Here is a 23,000-nt window from a genome sequence, read left to right as displayed (position 1 = left end):
AACAAACTCAGTAATGGTTTGAGTACATTTCCATTTCCAGGCCTTCTGGAAGCTGCGCCCCAATTCTCCAGGCTCTGTTTCCCTCAGCTGTCTCTACCAACATTAGTAAATAATTCCCTCTCCTAAAGGACCATTCTAGGAATTCCCATTTCAGGAGTAAATACGGGGCAAGCTCAGCCTTCGGGTCTCACCCTTCCCAAGAGCCATCCCTGAGGGACTTGTGCCCCATGGAGTCAGAGCAGTGCCCGAGGCTTCTCCCCCAGTCTCCAGCCCAGCCTAAGCCTCCGTGTTGGGAACGTGTCAGAAATCAGCTGCTGCCTTTCCTGAGTGCCTGGAGGGCATTTTTAAAGGTCGGGAGTTCGGCTGGAGATGGGAGAGGCTGCAGAGGAAGGGGAGGTGGTGTCTGCGGGGTTTTCCCCACAGAGGAGCTGCAGAGCCAGGTCACACTGAGAGATCCCTCACCCTACACCCCTGGGCTCCCTGAGCTCCCAGGGCAGAACCAGCACCTCCAGCAGAGTTCTCGGGTGTGATGGGGTTTAGTCACTGCTAGGGAGAGCCAAGGTTTGGAAAACACAGCAAATATCCCTGCTGGAAAGGGAAGGCAGAGTCCCACGTAGTCATTGAGAGGCCTGGGCTTGTGTCAAGCTAATGTCAGATATTATAAACACAGAAAGAAATGTTCCTTGTAAGGAGAAAGGAAATGGCAGAAAGGAGTGAAAGAAAAGGTCGTGAGGTGGTAAAAAGCTCCGAGCTGCAGAGCTCCTGTTTTGCCAGCTCGTGCCTGGCTCCGTCAGGCAGGTGAGGAGCCAGTGATTTGTGGAAGTCCTTTAAGAGACTCGGCCACTGCTGGGTGTGTGAGTAACTAATGCTCCTTGGGTTTGTGTTTGAAGGCAGCAGCAGCAACACGAATGACACGAATTAATTGCCTGGTTTTCAGCAGCTAATGCAGACGAGGTAAAGAGAATTACTACACGATTAACATAGTTTCCAATTAAAGTCCCCTGTAGTTACCCAAAAACATTAATTTCTAGCAACTTGGTAATTTAACTTGTGTCACCCCTGTATACAAGTGCACCAGGGCATTCTGTGGGCTTGTCTGTGCTTAAACCTTGTACAAAAAACACGATGAAAACCCCTGAAAATAGCCATGCATTTCTTAACAATTATTCGTAGCAGGCTTTAAAGAAAACCCCACTGTGGTGAACTAAAGGATTTGCTACAAATTAAAGGAGCACAACCCAGATGCTGTTTTAGCACTGATACTTTTTTTTCCCTTAGAAAGGGGGAAAAAATTTCAGTATTTAACAAGTTCAGAGGTGTTTCAACCACTACATTTTTAGCCAGTTGGAAAAAGACTGGGAGAAGTGAAACCATTTCACCCTTCCAGCGAAGACTGCTGTTGGAATGGCAGAGCTACATTTTCCTTTTTAACATTTCTATGCTACAGCTCTTGTAATTCCATGTGAGCATTTCCATTCCAAGAATTCTGAGCCAAAGGCCTTTGAAGAGCAGCTCCTTTCTGCAGACACAGCTGGCTTAGGTGGGTCTGTGTACACGGGATTTTTTGAAGGTACCTGAATTCAGGTGGTGGAGCTGTGGAAGAAGGAAAATTCATCCTTCAGTTCCCATCTCAGCTACAGCTCCCGCCCTGCAGTGGATGGGTGGTCCATGATGGAATCTGCAGCACACAGGGAGGCACAAAGGCTCCTGGACATGGAATATTCCCTCAGCTCCTCTCCCCCTTCCCAGTGCACATCCATTGCACATTTGTGTCCTGCAGAGCTTCCCTCCCTCTCGAGCTGCACTGTAACAAAGCCACCGAGCTCCAAGGTAAATCTTCCCTAAATCCATCCCTGCAGGCTCCTGATGGTTCTCCCTGTTCTTCTGAGCACTTAATGCCTTCCTGGTGGAAAGGGAAGCAGAGAGGAGAGCACCAGTGGAACCAGATTAGACCAATTACACCCCCCTGCTCTGTGACAGAAGCTGTTAATGATGCAGCAGCTGATTGCTTTGCTTCTTTTAAATGTGAAAGCAAAGCACAACTTCGTGTCTCATTTCCTGTCCACTGTCACCCAAAGGAACCACTCTGAGGCTCTGCCTCATCTTTGCTAAAGCTGCATTTCCTTGTGCTTCACTCACCAGGAGTCTTCTCTCTTCCAGCTCTGACATCCACAATTCTCATTTTGACATCTAAATTCCATAAATATGTTGTTTACTCCCTCTTCTGGGCTATTAATGAAAAATATGAAGATCAAGCCAAACATCCTCACACACCTGTTAGTAAAGAGTCATATTATGCCCAATATTAGCAGGATGCAGCAGTGCACAGGTTACTAATTTAGACAAATAACGTGTGTGGGGTTTTTCTTGAAAACAAATGAATATTTCGGCTTTTTAGAATATTAATTAACACATGCAAATGCACTCTCCAACCCTGACACAGACACAAACCTGGTCTAGTTCTGCCTGAAATCTATCCATTAGTCACTTCTTGCTCATAAAAGGCAAAAGGTGCTTTAATGAACAAACATGATGCTTATTATTTGGATCAGCAACACTTGTGCCTCTGTGCCTGAGCAGCACTTAGAACAGGTAACATTTGGTTTACAACACAACAATAAAATCTGCCTTTATTGCAAATAAACAGAGTATTCACACCTTACAATATTGTTTTAGATGCAGGATTATAGTCACTCTTAGAGGATCTAATATTAATATAAAAGGCACATGCACTTTGTGTTTTCACACCTCTTTTATTTCCCAAGCAGCGTTAATACGGTTTTTTAAATATTGCATTTACTTTGTTAAAACATGAAACTATTTCTGTACATTTGTTTGCAATCTGAGAACACACACCATCAAGTAATCATTTGTACAGTAACAACATGTATCAAAACAAAAAATCATCACAGCCCAGAATTTTCCACATTCGCCCCCCTTTGCTTTGATTTAAAAGCTGCTCTGGCAGGAGAAGCCTCACCATTATGGTAGTTGAAACAGGAAACAAACACTGCTCTCTTCTAATAATTGTCTCCAGCTGCTTTGATTGGTTGCAGTTAATATTAATAGTATAACCTTTAAAAATTGTAGGGAAAGGTAATACTTTATCTTCACTCCTCATATTAAGGCTCCAAAGCAAGCTTAATGAGAAACCATTAGAAAGTCATACTGCTAAAGAGTACCTTAACTCACAATTCAGCCTATATAATTATGGCAGGATTGCAAGTGACAGTGACTCCTGATCCATCAACCTCACCTTTCCAGCAGGGAGCTGCTCGGGATGTGTGGCAGGATGGCAGCAGAACTTCTGCTGGGGCCACACAGCTGAGACTTGTGCCCATTCCACACCAACAACTCCAGCTGTGCTGCAGACAGGAAAAACGGGATCTCCACACCTCTGGATGTGCATCCCTGACAAACCCAGCCACCCCTGGCAGCCCTGCTCAGGAGGTGGCCTGGAATGGCAGGACAGGAGGGCACAGGGTGGGATTTAGGGACTGGCCAGGCACCGCAGGCACACCTGGCTCTGAGCAAAGCCGCTCCCTTCACTACCACGACGGCACGGACACTCCTCCAGCCAGCAGTGAGCAAAAACAATTAGTACATACAGTAGTAACTGACATCTTAAAGACTTTTAACATATAAAACATTATCATCTTTATGAAAATAGACCCATTTCAGTACAGGCTTGCCTTTTGGGGGAGGAATTCAGGTACATTTTTTGTATTTAAAAGGCAAGTGTTCTCCTGGACAGCTGCCGATGCTCTCGTGTAAAATGTCCTCAAAGCAAGACAAACTCCTCTGTACTAAATCTCTTTAGTCTTTTCTTTTCATCCTCGGAGAAAAGGTCATTTTCTTCATGGAGTGGACTGGAAGCAAAATCATAGTCTCTAGAATGACCCTTGACAAAAGTAAACAGGGGATATTTCTCCTTGGATGAAGATTTCAGCATCTACAATGTAAAACACAAATCAGATGAAACATTAATTGGAAACGAAAAAATACAGCAAGCACTGATATATTCACCTGATAATGACTGCCAAGTAAAAAGTGCATTGTTTATCTTTATTATCTCATTAAAACCAAAGCACTGCACAATCCAAACATCTCCTCCTCCTCTTAGATACTTACTTCCCTTTCTCAGGTAGTGCTAATTTCATGCCTATCCCTTTTTCTGTCCCACACAGATCACCTGTATGTGCTGTTAGACTCAGTGCAACAAAGATAAAAGGATAAAAGACAGAAGATAAAAACCTCTACAAAATAATTAATGGCCATAAGGGTCTCCTCAAGCACAGGTACGAATTCTGCAGCAACTGAGCATCCTGGGGAGGGATTTTTGTTGTAGAATCAGCACGTGCAATAATCGTGTTTTATTACAAGTTAAAACACAATCATCAATGTAAACAAGGCAGTCAGGAGCACGTGGCTCAAACCAGATTGGTGACAGTCACAGGGAACCAGGGTGCCCAAAATCTACTTATAAATCTATTTATCAATAAGAAAACTGAGCATGAGAAAAAGAGGATGGTGGGGAATGATAAATACAGAAACAGATCAGCGAAACACCTTTAACAGCAGATAAAACCCCACCAAATACTGAAAGACCTTTCAGGGTGTTTTTTCCACTGATCTATTTTTTATTTTGTTTTACTTTTTCTTACTTGCTTGGAAAAAAACAGCGCACTGTTGCAGTGACATGCAGAACTACATCAGGCTAGAGATACACACCATGCAGAACTAAAAATCACTGAACACGAGCTCAGGAGAACAATCAGTCTCAAACAGTAAAAAAGCCCTAAACAGATCTTTAAACAGTAAGAAGTATTTCAAAAAAGACAGTCAGGAGTTGAGGGGGCATTTAAAAAATAAGAAGAAAAGAAATCAATCCCAGTAAAATCCTGGGATTCCATTGCCTTGTGTGTGTTCAGTTTTACTGAAACTTCCTTCTCCACAACATCTCCTTCCATGCATTGAGGGAGGTGAGGAAACCCTAAACACAGGAACTGGGCAAGGAAATGCCTTAACAAAGTCCAGGGGAACCTGGTCCAGATTTGTGTAACTCTCATCAAGCCACACCCCAACAGTGACCACAGATAATCTGAAATTCTGAACAACTTGCAAGTTTCCTCGAGACACCATTACAGTGATGGCTAAAGGAGTTTATTGAGAAAGGTCAATATTTTCAGTATTTCCATGTTAGACTGTCACTGCAACAGGAATTCTTTGTGCTGAACTGAATCCATGTTCAACCTCCCCTCACCTCCAGTTCTTCTCTCATTTCTGTTACATTTGGGCCACAAACAGGCAAATGCAGCTCTATAACAATCCCAAGGGATTATTTATTTTCTGGCATGGGTTTGGATAGGGAAACAATTCCCAGAGGAGAGCCTGACTGTGGTTTGGAGGGAGTTTCACCCATCACTCCACTTGGGCCTCAATTCTGATGCCCGGATTTCTCTATCTCTAAACATATAAGGCTCATAAGATTTATCCTCAAGCAAGCTAAATATTTTCTTTCACCTCTTATTACCCAAAAAAGCAACGAGAACCTGGATTTTTTAGTCCAGCCTCCACAGGGGACATTGGGAATACACTGAGCTTTATAGTTCAAGAGTTACCACACTAGAATTGCAAACAAAGGGAAACATAATGGAAGAGGAGGAAAACACAAAGGAAGTGAAGGAAAGATTGAAAGATCAATTGACAGAATGTTTGTGACATTGTACCTCTATCCAAACTTTCCTCTGCTTTCAAACTGACACCGCCTGAACTGTATTTATATCAAATAATGTCACTAATATTAAAGAGTTCCTATCTAAAATACGAGGATAGTAACTCCAAGACTTGGATCAGCCAAGAGTATGTTCACAAATTGTGTTCAGGAAAAAACTGCACTTAATCCCAAACTTGAAAGAAGAAAAATAAGGAAATAGGAAAAAGAAAACTTCCACAGGAACCAATTTTGTAATGAGATTTTTTTATACTACGTTATTACATTCTTTCTTCTATGTGACAGAACAAGAAAACAGAGAAGAACAGAAACTTCACTATTTAAACTTTCCATGGATCTGCTGCTTAGGAACTTCTTTAAATCTATTTTACACTTCTCTGGGTAAGAATCAAAAAAACAACCTCAGCATCAATCCGTATCTATTTATTATAAACGGTATTAAGTTCTAAAAAATGCTTTTTTTGGCTGTAGCTCTAATACCACTTATCAGGACATTCCAAATGCTGGACAAACATTAATTCCTTGTGCGGCTGTGGTAACTGCTATGGTTGGAATATTTACATTGTGCCCATCTGCTGCTGCTGCTGCATCCTTTTCACAGAGTATTTTTTGAACCCACCAAACACAGGGCAGCTCAAAGGACACATTGATGATGCTGCATTTCATATCCTCACACACTGGAATAACCAAGGAGAACAAAACTTGATTCCAACTGGACCTAAATGAAGGCAGAGCAGAGTTTTTCCAGGGGAAGGTTGGGGTCAGACAGATTTGCTGGGTGGCACCTGCTCCGTGGAGCTCAAACCAGAGCCCTGCACTTCCCACCGGAAAAAGCCACTTGTGCTAAGGAGAAATAATGAACAATTTGGGCTTGCTCCAACACTTCCCTTCCACCCCCAATCCCTGCCCAGGGCCGGGCTGCTCCCCAGCATCCCCCCGGGCCGGGGCAGCCCCGCTCGCCGGGCTGCCAGGGACATTCCCACTTCACGAGTGCCACCTCGTGGGCCCGCCCGGCGCCAGCCCCGCATCCCGCTCTGCCGGACACCTCCCGCAGCACAGCCCAGGCTCGGCTCGGCCTTACACAGGGGAAAAAAGGATGGAATTAACAACAATCTGCATTTCTGACAATGGTAAAAGCAGTCATAAATGCCACAAAAAGGATTATGTCTGCTTACAAGGGCGAGGCTGACTCTCTTCCTCTCCCCACACCCCGTTCTGGATGACGGAGAGATTTGGGAACTCCAGCACCTACCTTGGTGATTTCTTCAGAAGCCTTCTCAAAGTCCTGCACAGTCCTACAGTAAAATCCTATTGTGCAGCTCGGATCCATTTTTTTGAATGACATCTTTTTGGGAGAAGGACAGTGGAATGACTGCGAGTTTCCCGATTAAAAAACATGAAACACACGGTTACGGTCGGGCATGGCACAGATCCACGCATTTACTTCTGTCCCCACCAACAGCTTTAAAACATCCAATCCCCTGCATCACCTGAATTAAACCCCAGCACGCACTTTGGAAGGCATTTCTCCCACTCTCCCAAATATTCAAGTGATTCCACCCTTCCCCAGCCGTGTAAAACCTCCTGCTGTTGAGGCTGCATTCCCCAAACTTCCCCACACCACCAGGTTAGTTTGGAATCTGTCAAAGCTCTGCTGCTCCCAGCAATACTTTATGAATATTCCCAAGGCAGAGAAGGTGAATGCTCTTCTGCAAATTGAATTTGTAACAGCTTTTGCACTATCTTACTGCTTTACTACCACTGCCCAGTGCCCCTTCCCTCCCCCAGCCTCTATAAAAGAGACATAATGGAATAAACCAACCTCATGCATTTTCCTTCAGTAAATGAAATGGGTTCAAAAACCCACAAAACACACAAAAGCAAAACCATATTACAATGATTCGCAAGTAGGGGAAAACCAAACATGCCCTGCTTTACAAATGGGTTTTTCCTAACGTGAAATCTCTTTCCCTGACAGATGATGCCCCAACAGTGCTGTGAACTGATACTTTCAGCAGCCCTGCTGTAAGAGAAAACAAACACAAAACCCCCCTCCCCACGCTCCTCACTCAGTTTATCAGAGGAAAAATAAGTATATCCCATCTACCCCGATTCTGTGGTTATGTATTACAGGAACTGCAGTTTTGGTGAAGCTCATTGTCCAATAAGTGCAATTATTTCCTCGCTTGCTCTCAAAGGGATCCAGTCCCCTCTATTCTGCCTCTAACGCAGAGGATGACCCATCATCCTCCCTCTATTAAATCCCTTTTTTTGCCAATCACAAAAATCAACCCACAGAAGACAGCACTGGTTCCCAAATCCGAGTGTAACCATCCCTGCAGCAGTTTTACATAATAAAATACATTGTTCTTTCCTGGTGATTACAAACCCGAGAGGTATTTCTGTAAAACCTCTGCTAAAAAATATCTGCAAAGATGATTAGGGCTATTCCTGCAAGATTCATTTCAGTCACTGCTTTTTCTCCTCACTGTTCGTATTTCATAAACAGCAATTGTATTTTTAATATTAATTCCTGAGTCATCAAATGCATAAATCAAACCCTGCCTCTTCCACATCCCATTCCAGCACCAACCCTGTCCCTCCAGTCGTGCTGCACTGGCAGGGCAGGAGGTTTAATGCTACACAAATCACTGCACAACAAAGAGAGAGAAGTGGGGAGGATTTTTTTTTTCCCACTCCTCCAAACAAATGGATGCTGGAAGCCAATACAGAGTGGATTGATTTCCAGCTTATTCTGGACAATTTGTCAATTTTGAAAACACTCCCCACAGATAAATCTAACAAGCAACTATCCACACTAAGAAAGCAATTTCTGTTTACTTTTGACATTTCTGGACAAAGATATAATACTATTAAATGCACCAAGCATTAAATTGCAATCTATTTTCCGTCTGCAGGAAAGCATTAGGATGCGATCAAGCCAAGCTGGCAGCTTGCATACCTTCCAAACACAGCTTAAAACCTTGGGATTATTTGGAAATTCAGATTAATGCCAGTCTGCAGCACAATTTGGAGGCTGAGTCATAGGAACAGAACCCAAAAAGAGGTGTATTTTTTGCAGCTTGGCCACTGCACCACGGCAGGACCTTCAGGAAGTCACTTCAGCTCTGCTGCTTTGTGCTCTTCCCACCTTTTGTCTGGTTTTTCCCAAACTGTAAAATCTGCAGAAGCACTGGAGCAAAACACAGTTATTAGGATAAAGGGGAAGGATCTGGGTAATCATCCCAGGCAGAGCTGGCACTCATCAACTCTTCCTTCAAATATCTCAACGGGGCAAACCTAAAGGCATCTCTAAATACAACCAAACTGCCTGGGTAGGATGTCTGCTGACACATTTTGCTGCTGTGTTCTTTTGCTTCATTCAGAACCTTCTCATTTCCTAGAGAATCTTCCACTTCTGTATTATGTAACATGCTAATTCAAGCATTTTGTTAAATAATGAAAAATATGAAGGGTTTGCTTGAAGGACTTGACATCAGCCCTGTGTAGGTCCTTTGAGATGATATATGTGTATATATATATTTATATAAGTAGTTTTCCTAAACACTATTTGATGGTATTTTGCTCCAGCTCTGTCCTGAAGCACCCCCAGGCTGTTCCTACTGAACCAAGAGCTGCTGGAAGTTCCTGTGGAAGTTGGGCACAAGACCAAGGAGTCTTTGTGGGTGGCCCTGAGGATGTGACTGTGAGTACTGAGGCCACTGAGCACTTCCTTGCAGCTGATAATGTTTTCCCAGGGTACCTGTAAAATGAGTTCTCTAATCAGCTCCTTTAGCTCCATATATTCTCCTTTAGCTCCACGTATTTCCAGGCTCCTACTATTGAATACAACAGGAATTCTCTCCCTGATGTTGGTTGCAATTTGAATTAAAAAAAAAAATTAAATGACCAAAAAGACAAACTTATCAACCCCAATTCCAAACAGGTTTAAGATCTACAAATATCATCTATTTTCTTTGATGAAAAATTACTTAAATAAAGTGATCATCTATTCTGGAGATTTTATGATCATTAAAAAGAAAACAGATGAAGATTAATGAAGTAAAAATTAAACCCCCATATTGAAATTTAACCTCTGGTCATTTTTGTTGATTATAGGCCTATAAAGAAGGGCAGGACATTGATAAATAACATGTAACTGTAAAACCATAAAGCTGCAGCTAGCTAGAACATCTCTAAATAATTAGTGTTTGATTCATATGGGAAGAAAACAGTGCCAGGTCTATATCCATAGTACCTCAAGAGGGAAATCCTTTATGCTGACATCTACAAAAGATTGGCAGTAATGAGGATCCATGTAAATCAAACTGTCATCTGCAAGGACAAAACAGAAGACAAGTAATTCAAAAAACACCTTATTATTACACTGCTTACAATCCAATTTCTATGCAGAACAGCTGGAAAAAAAGCCAGTGAGTAACTGCTTGCCAGGCTGATACTCATTGACTGAAGCACAGGTTTTTGCAGGACAGATTAACTTTTGCATAATCAAATATGCTTGTATAAGCAGAATTTTTATAAAGTGATGAAACTGTCATTTAATTTTTGGTGATAAAATTACTTTTACAAACACACAATTATATTCTGGAGTTTGCATATGAAAAATATATCGCCCTGCTTCATCCTGACAGCAAGAATATATTGCTTGTCATTTAGGCATCAACTAACACCACTTAAAGCAGGAGAGAGTAAATACCTAAATAAGAACTGCCAGGCAGGAACAGCAAACGCTCCTCAAGTTTGGTGAAACAGATAAATTATGCCTTGTTTATGCAACAAGGGAAATTAAATGTACATTTTACAGAATCCAATTACTCCGTGGGGTAAATGACAAATGGCTGGACTTGGGGAGATGTGATGAATTAATAAGGTACTCATTTTGCTATTTTAATCACGCTATTTCCCACTGCTTCGATATTAACTTCCTAACTCTGAGGGAAAAAAATATTGAGGAGACATAACACATTAAAATACTAACCTTGGAATCCAGCAAAGTAATAGGACTGCTTGGGTTTGCCACCAATAATGCCAACACAGTACTCCAGGCTTAAAATTCCCTGAAACAAGAACAGGAAATCATTAGGACAGCGTTAACCAAAGTATTAAACTGAATTAATATATTTGCTCTTTTAGGCAAATGGTTTTGGTTTTTTTTAAAGACTGACTCCATGACTTCCTGGGGCTTGACCAAAGTGAACCCACACCAGCAGCTATTCCAGAGAAAGTCCTCCCTTCCCATGAGATATCCACACATGTTTTTGGGGAGGAGGCAAAACATCACGCCACAAATTGAGCACCAGTTCCATAGTCCAAATATCCCAAAGTATTGAGATTTCCAGCCTCCACACACATTTACATTCTGTGCCCTTGGGGACTCTCCTCTTTTTGCACTCAAATGGACAAGTCTGGCCAGAGCGTCAGCTTCTATATCTTGGGGAGAAATGCCAGTTGAAGTACAACGAATTACAAGGTCCAGCTCTAAAAAGAGTTGCCCCAAATCCAGGGAGGAGAGACACACAACTGACAGGCCCCATAAATCTCCCTGGAGGCTGCCTGGGAGGGCAGAGGAACCAGAACCATCTGGAGGCAGAACTTCTGGGAAAGGGACATTACTAAGTGTAAGTAGGGAACTTTTCTCTCAACAAAATGATTGATATTGTCATACTACTAATACCAAGGCTCCTCAAGATAAAATTTTCCCTGCTTAGACAAGGATAAAGTCACTCAAAAACCTCCCCTGAGATGCCACAAAGTCAAATCCAGCAAGGTTTATACAGGTTAAGGAAGCGATGCTCATTTAAAATACATGAGAAGGTTTCCTTAGCAAACTTATTTTAAATACAAACGAGAAGGTTTCCTTAGAAAATGCTCTGAGCATCACAGAACATTCAGGCAGATCAGAGGCAAAGGCTCCAAGAGCCAAGGAGGGCAGAACAGAGAGGGAGTAAAGCTGCTCAGAGTAATGGATAACTGTTTAATCTATGGCAAGCTTCTTGTAAAAGTGAATTATAAAAAATTTATCAATTTTCACCCATAAATATAAAATCCTTTGTAGAAATTACCTCTTGTGCTACATTCTAAAATCTGCATTTTTAACTTAAAGCCAGACTCCAAGAAATGTGGTCACTTCTTGAGAACAGTCAGGCAGACACTGGAGTGACTGATTCAGGCAATTGAAAGCCCTCTTATCACAGCCTCCATCAGGCTGCAAAGGGCAGGAACAGCCTTGGGAAGGGAGCAGCAGGAATCACACAGTGGAGCCAGCTGAAAACTAAAACTTTCCCAAACCAACTGTCTGAAAATACAAGGAAAATAATCAGGGAAGAACAACAATTTAAGTCCATCACTTAAAAGCCTTCACCAGTCTGTCTCCCCATGCCAGTAAAAATCAAAATGTTTTCCTGAAATGTTGCAGTGAACAGCCAGCCACAGACTCTCTGTTACTCACGTTACAGACTCTCAGCTTTGGTTCATGCTACTGCACTGGGGTAACTAAAAATGAACCCAAACTTTAAAGACAGATAAAGAGGAGCATGGAAAATGAAATAAAAGCAGCAGGGCTAAGAGAACAAGCTCTTCCCTAAGAGGAGCGAGAGGCAGGATTACAGCACATCCTCAGGTGTCTGCAGAACCTCTGCTGAAAAAAAACACAGCACAGACCTTCCCCCCTCTGCTTTCTCCTTGAGTTTTCCTTTTTTCCAGCTCATTTTTATATGGGTAACTGCTTGCTACTCCTGCATCACTGTCCTCAGAAACATTTATCCAGACAGGGAAAAAACAATTAAGTAATGACTAAAGGTATCAAATAATTGCATGGGAACAAAGAGACAAAAGAAAATGGGAAGAAGAGACAAGCAACAACTTTAAACCATTTGAACCATTTTCTTATTTAAGAAAATAAGGAACAGAGTAAGGGAAGGGGTGTATTTATATTTTAAAATGCTGCCTGATCCTTAGTTACATATGCTATTAGAGTCCTGCTATATTAAATTACCATTTGTAATTTGAGCCACTGCATTAATGTCTTTTCAGGTGGCTGCTGGAGGAGCAGGACAGTTATCACTGCTTTACCAAGGGACATCATGTGCTCTGCAATTATGTCTGATCTTGTAATAGGGAAATTTAAAATCTGTAAAGTCAAACTTTACAACCTTCAACTGTAAAATCCCCACCACACGTTTAATGGGGAGAATTACCCTCGTGAAGTCGCTTTTCATATCCCCTTGTGCTACTCTTTGAAAAATGATTGAACTCTCATTTCATACCTTTACAAACTCCAAGTAGTCTGTGTTTGTTCTCTCTCCACCGAGTCTCACAGGAACCAATATAATTACAGCTTTTGTGCCTGCTTTCCCAGAATCCATAAAAGAACACTGTCTGTCAATAACATCTGAGCTGTAGACTGAGAGACACAGGAATATTAAAATTTCAAATATAACCTCTAGTTTTTGGAGACACACCTCCAACGTGGCATCACAGCGTGACAAACTGAAACTGCAGCCCTTCCAAACCTTGCTGTCCTCCTAAAACACAACCCAGGTGACTCAGAACCAGTGCTCTGCCTCCTCACTCCCAGCAACATTCTGTGGGATGGGAATTGCTGCTGCTGAGTCGCAGTGCCAAGGAAATGCAGAAGGGGTAGGTTAGGAGAAAGCCAATAAATATTTATTGCTGCAAATAAATTTCTGAAAGGAATATTTAAAACTTGAAAGCCTCCAACTAACAGAAACATCTCCATGTAAAAGGAGAAGAGGCAATAATTGATTTGGTGATTTGGAATTCCACTGTAAGATACCAAGCAAGCAATGCACAATCTGCACATATCAAGAACCCCTTTGTCTACATATTCTCAATTTTGTGGATCCATTTCAGAGGGACTTTTTTTCCTTTAAAGCTCTATTGTCAAGTGCTAACTGAAAGGCAGAAAAAGCATCTAAAATGTTTGCAAAAATCGACAAAATCACAGTTACCTGTACAATCCTGAGCAACATAGACTGTTACTCCTTGCAGCTCAGGGTCTCTTGCTTCTTCAACAGCTTTTCTAAGTACAAACACAAAACTATTTAACTTATCTTTCATTTTAAAAAATGAACAATAAACAAACAAATTATTTTGGTTTTTAACAAACAGGTTGATTTTAATTGTTTGGGATTTCTGAGGAGGGGTTATTTTGTTTAATTCAAGACACCTTCCCTTCCTGGTAAATGCAGGTGGTGGGGTGGGGATTTTTTATTTGTTTTTAAACACTGGACACTCAGATCCAGCCTGTATGGCACCATGTTTTTCCCAAGCCAAAATGACAATGTCTGGCTATTTAGAAGAAAAAATGAAAACCACAAAAAGGGCCCAAATCCCAAATTAACTTACAATTAAATGCATATTGACTACTTTATTTCTTTCTAACGATTTTCTGTCATGTATATTGAAGATAAAGGCTAAGTTTGCTGACAAAAATACTATTTTCAACTCATCAGATCTCTTTATTTGACCTTAGTTCATATAACAAGCCACAAATTAGCACCTGGAAATAAAAAGCTGCAAAGTTTCACCAAAACTTTCAAAAATATAATTACAATATTAGACTCTCCTCAAAAGACTAAGACTAACAGACTTAAAAGTAAAAAGAAAATAAATGTTGATAGTCAGAACCATGGTCATCAACCAGGGGCAATATTTGTAATGAAAGGAAACTGTTCAAAATTGAGGATTTGCCTTTGAGTTCAACACACACCTGCATTAAAGGGCCACTATCCCTTTATTCCCCACTATATTTTGAGGAATGGTTTAATACAGTCATTCCCAAGTTATGAGGGAGCTGTACATTGTTAGTGCTGCTGTAAGAGAGAAAGAGCCAGGAAAGGAAACCTCTGCCAGGCTGGAAATCACCCCTGGGGTTGTGGGGAGTGTAACTCTGCACCAAATCCCCCCTGCTCCCATTAGGAAGACAAATAATTTAATAGAGAATTTATTAAAGCAAGCAAAAAGAATTCTGACAGCTTCCACCATCAGAAAAAAGTAGAATAAACCCCGTTAATAATACTAAACTCCTACATCCCTGTTTGCATCTGCATGGATGCACAGCTGATTATTCCAGTACAGCTGCACTTCAGATTAATGTAACATTTACATTAAATATCAAAATCTTCTATTTATATATATATAAAAATATATAAGTGCATGAACTTTGCCTTCTGCTGCCTAAACGATTTACTAGTGATTCAGTTTATAGGTGAACTGGAATCCACTAAATAAATAAACATATAAGACTACAAAAAGACCCCAAAAACATTCAAAGAATTGGATATCAAGGCTCACAGCATGGGGAAATTTGACTTTCGACTTTTTTTTTTAACCATGCTGAATGTCACAGACCCTTTACTTTTACTGGGATATAATTATAATATTAATAGTCCCATACATTTACAGTTTCACAAGAATTTCATGTGTGCAAAGAAATGCTGAAAACATCAATTTTAGCTCTGACATTTCATTACACTATCAGTACATTACAGCCCCCAGGTTACAGTATTAAAAAAAAAAATCTCTAATGTTATGCATGTTCCAAGGTTGAAAGAGTGGTTAGTTTTTAGAACATTTCATTAAATGCAGCTCTACTTAAAAGGTTTGGGAGAGATACTTGGGATCCTACAAGAAAACAGGAATGTTGTCTTTTTTCCTGAAATAAGATTGACAAAAGCTCAGCGTTTGGTTCTTGCACCTGCTGCTATTTCCCTTCCTGCCTGTGAAAAAGCTCTGGAATTGCTCCTGATATGGGTGTTTTACAAAGCTAACAATGAACAGTTTGCTGCTCAATTAGGCTGAAGTAATCTCAGGACACTCAGAAATGCTTCTCTGTGATGTAACACAGGAAAGGAACAGAGAATTGAAGGTGTTTTACCTCAAGATGTGTGCGACCACGGCGGGCCCGTACCAATCCCCCGCGATCTTCCCGGACTTCTTCCCGTATTCTATCAGCTGGTGCAGCCCAAAGGCTGCCACTGGGGAGTCACCAAACCAGGAGATGATTTTCCTGTGATAAACTTCATTCCTCATCTCGGTGACATCCCAGCTCCTCCTCGCTGGGCCGCGCTGGGGCTGGGGCAGGATCTTGGGGTCCCTCTCGGCCGTGAGCGATGCCTCGAAGGAGGCCGTGAGCTTCCTCACGGTGTTGCTGGTCCAGGACTCCAAGTCAGAGCTGTCCATGTCCAATGCATCTGGCCACACCCAGGCTGCAGCAGGAAAGGGGAAAATCCATTTTAACCTTAATATTAATTAACTTTATGGCATAGTAAGCAAAGCACTTCCCTTTGTGCCCCATGCTCCTTAGAGCAACACTGTGTATTTTACATGTCACTGTTAACAGGTCAACAAAGAATTCCAGTACAGTAGGATTTGCTTTGATCTTCTGGTGACCATCCCAGTCAGCTGAATAAACAAGATACACCTGATCACAGGTTAGAGCTCCCTTACATATTAAATACATGAACATTACTTCAGTACTATCCAAAAGCCTTTTATCTGTGTCAAACAAGGAGTTTCAAAAGCTCTTAATTCTTCTTATTTTTCAGTTATTAAAAAAACAGGCAGACCTGAGGAATTACTGATGTAAAAGCAAACATTTCTCCCTGGCAAAATGGCAAAGTAGATCAGCAAAGAAACAGGCAGGATTTTTTAATTCACTAAAGTAATTAATTCTTTTAGATTACAAGGCAAACTTGTTTAAATATCATTCAGCACAATATCTTCAGTCTGCTTTTCCAGCTGAATGTTTCCCCATGGATGATGCATCCCACACAGCATTCCTCCTACAGAATGGGGTTCAAAAGGTCCAGGGAAGATGCCTGGAATTCTCCCACAATTCCAACAAGTACTCCCAACACAGACCCAGCTCAGACTCTCAGCTTCACGTTTCAGTCAGCGTCTCAAGCACAGGCATTTCAAAATAAAAGTTCATATTTAAAATCAAAACTCATTCACAACATCATTCAGCAATATCTGGAACATTCCACATGGCAGTGGAAGTGTAAATACCTCACCTACAAACTTCAGGCAAGTTTTGCTTCCTAACAGAAACAACACCATTAAAGCAGAATGAAAACATCTCTGGGAAAAGAGTAAACAGCCATGAAAAACTTCCTGTAAACACCTAAATGTGTTTCCAAAGCTGTCCAGACCTCATAAGCGCTTTTCAAAAGATAATTCACCAGCTGTCAGAAGACCAGGTGAGGAGCAAAGTAGTCCAGAAAGACCATCCCTACTCCATCTTTCTTGTGGATTTGGATTGCCACAGAAACAAGAGCACTCTGGAATCACCCCATCACTTTCCAAATTAGGATGCAAGGGGGACATGCAAGGAATTCTTTGGAACCATGGATTTTAAAGATAGAAACCTGGGGCTATTTTGTTTGGGGTTACTTCCAAACGAGCCATTACACACTCCTGCTCACAGGGAGTCTTCTGGGCAGGTCTTGAATTTCTTTTAAATGTATGTATAAGAAAAGTGATATTTAAGGGATTTGTGTTCTCAGCAGAAGTATTTACACACTTTTGGATATCTGCAGTTAGTTGAAAAAGGTAATGTTTTATGACTTAAATATCTACAGCCAAAGGAACATTCAGTGAGCCAATCCCACAGTTCAGTCCTGACGCTGCCGGGAATGGAGACTTTGTGGTGCAGCTGGGTTGGGACTTTGTTCCCAGCTAACATCAGAGCTGCACAGCAAGGGAAAAGTGTTATCAAAACAGGCTTTCAGAAGGATCTTCTGCTGAAGTATTCCTGGGATCCCACAAATGGCTGAGGAAACAATGCACTGTGTTCTCTCAACGCCCCCGGGGTGGCTTCAGGCCTGTGCCTTGGGTCATTCTGACACCAAGCAATGGATGATTGTTATGAAAGGGATTGGGAATGGGATGGAAAGAAAAGGTGTTTAACTCTGAGAACCTAAAATACCTCTCTGCAGGACATGGACACTTAGCCTGTGACAGCAGAGTGTCCCACAGCTCCTAAAGCTTCAGCTGGCTGTGACTGTGGGAGGACTCTGAGACAGACAATGCTAAGGAAAAAAGGGAAGTTTCTCTCTAAGTACATGGGGGAAGGGAAGAAATGACATAGTGAATGTTTCCACACAGAGCATGATGTATTGAAGTTAGATTAGAATCCTTCTAGGAACTCAATATATTAAGACCAGAAGAAATTCAATAAGGGACAACTTTAAAACTGATAAAAGAACATCACTTCTGCCATAGCCCACAGCTATGGGCTGGGGAACTCACTTCTACATCTTGAGTTCAAGAAACAATCAAATTTCAAGAGAACTGGGCATGTGCATGGGTAAGAATACCCAGGCAGAGGGATCACACTTGGATACTGGAAAATCCACAGAAGTTCACTTGGGCACACTTTGGTTCTCAGAAATGGAAGGATAGGACAGCTCAATCTCTGATGCAATGGGACAATTCCAACAGTAATGAGAAGCCCACAACCAAACCCAGCTGGCCCTTCAGATCTGGGATAAAAAAGACTTTGGTCTCTACAGAATGCCTGTGCTTATGCAAACACAGAGATCTCCTCTCGTAACTCACCTCTCCCAAGGAAATGAAGCATCAGGCCCTGAGCCAGCAGCATCTGCCCCGTTCTCAGCGTGCAGCCCCAGCCACAGTCTGTGGTTAAAGCAGAGCCCTTGATCTGAGGGAATTCCTCTCTGTACGTCAGCCAGATTCTAGAAATGAAATCTCTGCGGAACTCCTCAACGTTCCCTGAAATCTCAGTGTTGATTTTATCAAAATTGGACCCATCTGTAGAGAGCTCCCCAGATTCTGCAAGGCAAAGCACAGTTTAAGTTCTAATTTGTTATGGCACTTCTGTTATTAGAAAGCAAGCAGCAAACATACAATCTATCAGAAAAACAGGGCAAATTTACAAAACCTAACAATTGCCTCAAATACAACAAAGGAAAAATGGAAGACAAACATAACAGAAATGTGTCAGATTAAAAAAAAAAAGGAAAAATCAAAAGAGCAATGCAGACATCACTGTGCCAGTGGAACCACTGACCTGCAAGTAAGTGCTTAATTCACCCAACTGTGAATGGTCAAATAGAGAGACTTAAAGAACTGCACACTGGAAAGTGATAATGAAGGTGTTGGTGTAGTGACCCTGATCAGGTATTGCCATTATTTCCATCAGGAGCTTTTAGAAAGAAAATCTCCAGCTGATGGTAAATGAAGTGCAAATTACAACACAAATATTTACAGAAAGCACATGGTTTTGGTGTAAAATCTGAAAAGATCAGGTCAGGATCGGTTGCATCAGAGGTGGACATTTACATGAATATTTTATAACCTTTTCATATTTACATTTTGCATTTGGTAATTGTTAATGCCACTCTTTCTGGAAGACTAAAAATATCTCCCCAGAGCTTCAGCTGAGGAAAACTGGAATGAGTGAAGTGCTCTGTACTTACCCTCAGTTTTGAAGTGGTAACATTTTCCCAGGAGAAAGACTGGAGAGTTTCTACTGAAGTAAGTTTTTGTTTTCAACACCCAACCTAGAACAGATGCAGAACAAATACAAATCTGGGACTGAAGTATTCCAAAAGGAAATGCTAACAGCATCTGGCTAAGCCAAAGGTAACTCTTGAAAGGGGAATAAAAACAAAGTAATAAAACTGGGGTTTGGTCTCATAAAAAATCCTGTATAGGGTGCAATGGCTACTATTTCCTTTCAACCATGCGATAGCCTTAAAGAAAGCAGAAAAGGAAGTATCTTCTCATCTTTCCAGACATCTCCAAAGCTCAGTTATGACAATTAACAACATTTATCAGAAACCTGGAGGTAAATCTGAGCAACCTCAGTCCTAAAAGGAAAGAAGAAAAATCAAGGACAGATTAGTAAAGGGCACACGTGAAAATCTGATTGCTCATAAACAAATTACTGCTCAACTGTGGAAAAAATCCTACTCAAGGGTAGATTCTTCAGTGGAACTTGTATCTCACACACCATCCTATTTTTTTCCATAAAAATACATTTATAAACAAAAAAAAACTTTGTGCAGATGATTCCATATTATCCCCGTTTAAAAGCCTATGCAAATCTAGAGTAATTTTCATAATATATTTACTGTTTCCAAAAGAAGTAATTTAAAATGAAATTATGCAAGATTTATCTGGAAAAATGAAAAGCTAAAGAATTTTTTTAGTGGGGCTAATTTATAATATCAAAGAAAAAATTGTTGCAAGGGCCATATTGCATTTTTAGTATTAATTAGTTATGATTCCATTCATGTCAACCAGAAACATTCCAATCCTTTTAATGAGACAGATCACACCCTGTTCCACTTACTGTATTTCATGTTGTGCCATGCAGACATAAACTTTGATTTGATCTTTTCTACTTCATCTGTCCCTGTGGCCTCCATATTCAAATTCTAGAGAAAAAGCCATCGCTGTCTTGTAAGGCTTTCAGTTCTGCTGCTGCAAAAACCAAAATATAAACACTCAGCATCCCCACTTAAGCCCAACATGGCCAGAAACAGCAATAAACTCACAGAACCCCCCACTACCAGGCACTGAGAAGCAATCCCATGTCCCATGAATAAGTAATAAAATAATTTAATTCCAAATATACACCAATAAAAGCACTACACAAAGCTCAATAAAAGATAATGTTCTCCAGCAGCTGCCTCGCACCACAAACTGCTCTAGAGCACAAAACCTGCGCTGGCACATGAGCACACTCGTTTTATCAGCCGTGAGGTGGAGAGCTATGATGCAGCTCACTAAATAAAAAAGATGCTGCTCTTTTCTGCTGAAGAGAAAACAAAAAGCACCTTTTGTGTTAAAATCCACCAGAGTGCAGGCTGATTTTGTAAAAACTCCTTATAAATTTTGCAAGGAAATGCATCTTTACTGGCTTTTTCTGTCCGGCAAGATAAGACAGATTTCACCTTAAAGCAACCTGAACTGGTAACAACACAAAAAGAACATCTACTACCTTTATCCCTGTTCCTAAGAAATCTGGGAAAATGGGACAGAACCTCCTCCATAGTCCAGCTGCCCCATTTGTAACAGGAAGCTTGCTGCTTGCTATTCCTCCACCACGTGTATTCTGTCAGTGGTTCACCTTGAAATACTTGACACAGAAAGTTTTCCTGAAGGTATTTGGTGGCCCAAACCCTTGCACATGCAGGTGAAAGGTTAAGAGCTCCTGCTTCAACAGCAGCTCTTGTGGGACATCACTGAAACCTTCACAGCATTTTTAGCTAAGTTCTGATAGCACCAGCTGATGACGTAAGCAACAGTGAAATTCTTCATTTAATTAAAAAACTTGGGCCAGGAGAAAGCCTCCTTTCTTTAAAAGGAGAATCTAGAACTGTATTTACCTTTCCGTGTGCTATTCTCCACTGAATTGGGATCAAAATCAGGACAAAGACTAAACCGTGTCACTTCTCTCCACTGGGAACATATTTTAAGGAAACCTAATCACTGACAGTGTAATTAAGGAGAGGGTGAAGAAGTCAGGGTGACAGCATCATCTGAGCCTGAGGGTACTCACACAGATCTACTTTTTGGGGATCTGCAATCTGCTGCCCAAACCACCCCTAGCACATCTTCCCACTATTCCCTAGTATTATTTCATAAAAATCTGCTTCTTGACAGAATAAGAAGCAATGCCAATTCACAAACACGAGGGAAGACTGACTTTTTTCTAGTGAAAATAATAAGTGTCTACATCCCTGCTATGATTAGACTTGTGTCAAGCTGGGGAAGGAAGAAAAGGAGAATTTCAAGCTGGCTTTTAACTTCCTGCCTTTCTCCCCCTTCTTTCTTCTTTAGGATAAAAAGGAAAGTCTGACTGTATCACCAGCTCTAGACACCAAAGCTGGTAAGATGAACTTCTTCAGGAGCTGTGTTTGGTCCTGTCTTTCCTAACATGATCCATCAGCAACAACCATTTATACAGACACCCACTGATTGCCTTAAAAACTAATTCTTATAAAAGCTTCCTCTGACTAAAATTAGAACTGAAAGAAACTCTACAGTTCTGAAAGGGCCCGAAGACAAAATTATGTAAATGAGAAAGGAGCTCATTTTCTTTTAAAAGACAATGGTCACCACAGCACATTTATCTTTTCTCCAGATACATTTCTTCTCTGATATTATGCTAAAGATGCAAAAGGGGTTTCCAAGAATGCTAAGGCAAACCAGGTATATTTTTTTTTCAGTGGGAAAACGCAGGTTCTTCCCATCAATGCAAGAAAGCATCAGTAAGAGCTCCACGGAAATTAATGTTAACAGCACGAGGAGAAGGTCCCAGGGAATACAGATTCGAGCCCAATGGGCTTTAGTATCAAATTATCAAATCTAAATCTAATGTTTTTATCCCGAAGTTGCCTCATTTATGAAGTTCTTTAGATACACGTCACGAGGATGATGTTCCCTCACGGAGCAGCAGGACACGGCTGGAATTGAAACCCCAAGGGGCATCAATGCCGGGAAGCGGCTGTTTGTTCACAAGGATGGAAAAACACCCCAAACCCCCCAAAACCAGCATTTGTTTTCATAAACAGCAGAAAAGCAACGCGAGCTGCCGGTGAGACCTCAGCGGGAAAGATGAATGAAGCCTCAATGGGATAATTATAAGATAAATTATCTCTTATTAACTAAGACTTCCCTGGCTTTCAGTTGTACCTTGAAGGAGCCCGGAGCGGCAGCAGCGACAGTCAGCGAAACCCACACGGAACAACGACGGCGAGCAGTGGCCGGAGGTCATTTTTAAGGAGCTGCAAACACATACGAGGACAATTAGAAACGATACTTTGAAGCCGGCTCGGAAAGAAAACCAGATTATTCCTTAATCCTGCAGCAAGGGCGGAACGCTTCGCCCAGGCAGGACTCGCAACCAAGCAAGAGCCCACACGCACCGCGGGAAGGGGCTCGGCGGCTCCCGGCCCCACAGGACGCGGCGGCACCCGAGCCGCCGCCGCGAAGGGCCCGTCCCGCCGCTCCCGCCCGCCGCTCACCCCTCACCCCTCACGGAGCCGCCTCCGCCATGCCCGGGGCCACCCGGGCAGCGCGCGGCCTCCCGGCGCTACTCCGGCCGCGGCGCAGCGGCGCGCGAACTACAACTCCCGGCGGGCGCCGCGGCTGGGGCGCGGAGGGACGGGCTGCGGACACGTGCGGGGCACGCTGGGAAGTGTAGTCCGGTGAGAGTGCGGTGGGGAGGCGGGAGGGAGGAAGAGGGCGG

General features: G+C 41.9%; 1 protein-coding gene across 3 annotated transcripts; it reads right to left on the bottom strand.

The window, feature by feature from the left end:
* Nucleotides 1–2,733: 2,733 nt before the first annotated feature.
* On the bottom strand, nt 2,734–22,891 carry ATG4C (autophagy related 4C cysteine peptidase). 3 transcript variants are annotated; one of them, XM_048312948.1, is made up of 12 exons: nt 22,784–22,891; nt 22,445–22,536; nt 20,097–20,227; nt 19,219–19,302; nt 18,338–18,571; nt 15,654–15,984; nt 13,726–13,796; nt 13,021–13,157; nt 10,734–10,812; nt 9,993–10,069; nt 6,987–7,106; nt 2,734–3,952 (listed from the first exon to the last, which is right to left on the bottom strand). In XM_048312948.1, the coding sequence occupies exons 3-12, from the start codon at nt 20,170–20,172 to the stop codon at nt 3,782–3,784; spliced, it is 1,380 nt and encodes a 459-aa protein (XP_048168905.1). In that variant the 5' UTR covers nt 20,173–20,227; nt 22,445–22,536; nt 22,784–22,891; the 3' UTR covers nt 2,734–3,781. The 3 variants fall into 3 exon arrangements, with proteins under 3 accessions (XP_048168905.1, XP_048168906.1, XP_048168907.1); XM_048312949.1 differs by having other exon boundaries at nt 22,777–22,875; XM_048312950.1 differs by lacking the exon at nt 22,784–22,891 and adding an exon at nt 22,678–22,755.
* Nucleotides 22,892–23,000: the final 109 nt, after the last annotated feature.

Source organism: Corvus hawaiiensis, chromosome 9, assembly GCF_020740725.1.
Source record: "Corvus hawaiiensis isolate bCorHaw1 chromosome 9, bCorHaw1.pri.cur, whole genome shotgun sequence".
Lineage (NCBI taxonomy): Eukaryota > Metazoa > Chordata > Aves > Passeriformes > Corvidae > Corvus > Corvus hawaiiensis.
Note: the sequence above shows the minus strand (reverse complement) of the source record. Positions and strands in the feature narration are given on the sequence as shown.

Coding starts and splice junctions, on each gene's coding strand:
- ATG4C (XM_048312948.1), bottom strand. CDS start 20,172: ATGGAGGCCACAGGGACAGATGAAGTAGAAAAGATCAAATCAAAGTTT. Junction 15,985..18,337: donor GCTTCATTTCCTTGGGAGAG/GTGAGTTACGAG, acceptor TTCCTGCTGCAG/CCTGGGTGTGGCCAGATGCA. Junction 7,107..9,992: donor TAAAGGATTTCCCTCTTGAG/GTACTATGGATA, acceptor GGAAACTCGCAG/TCATTCCACTGTCCTTCTCC.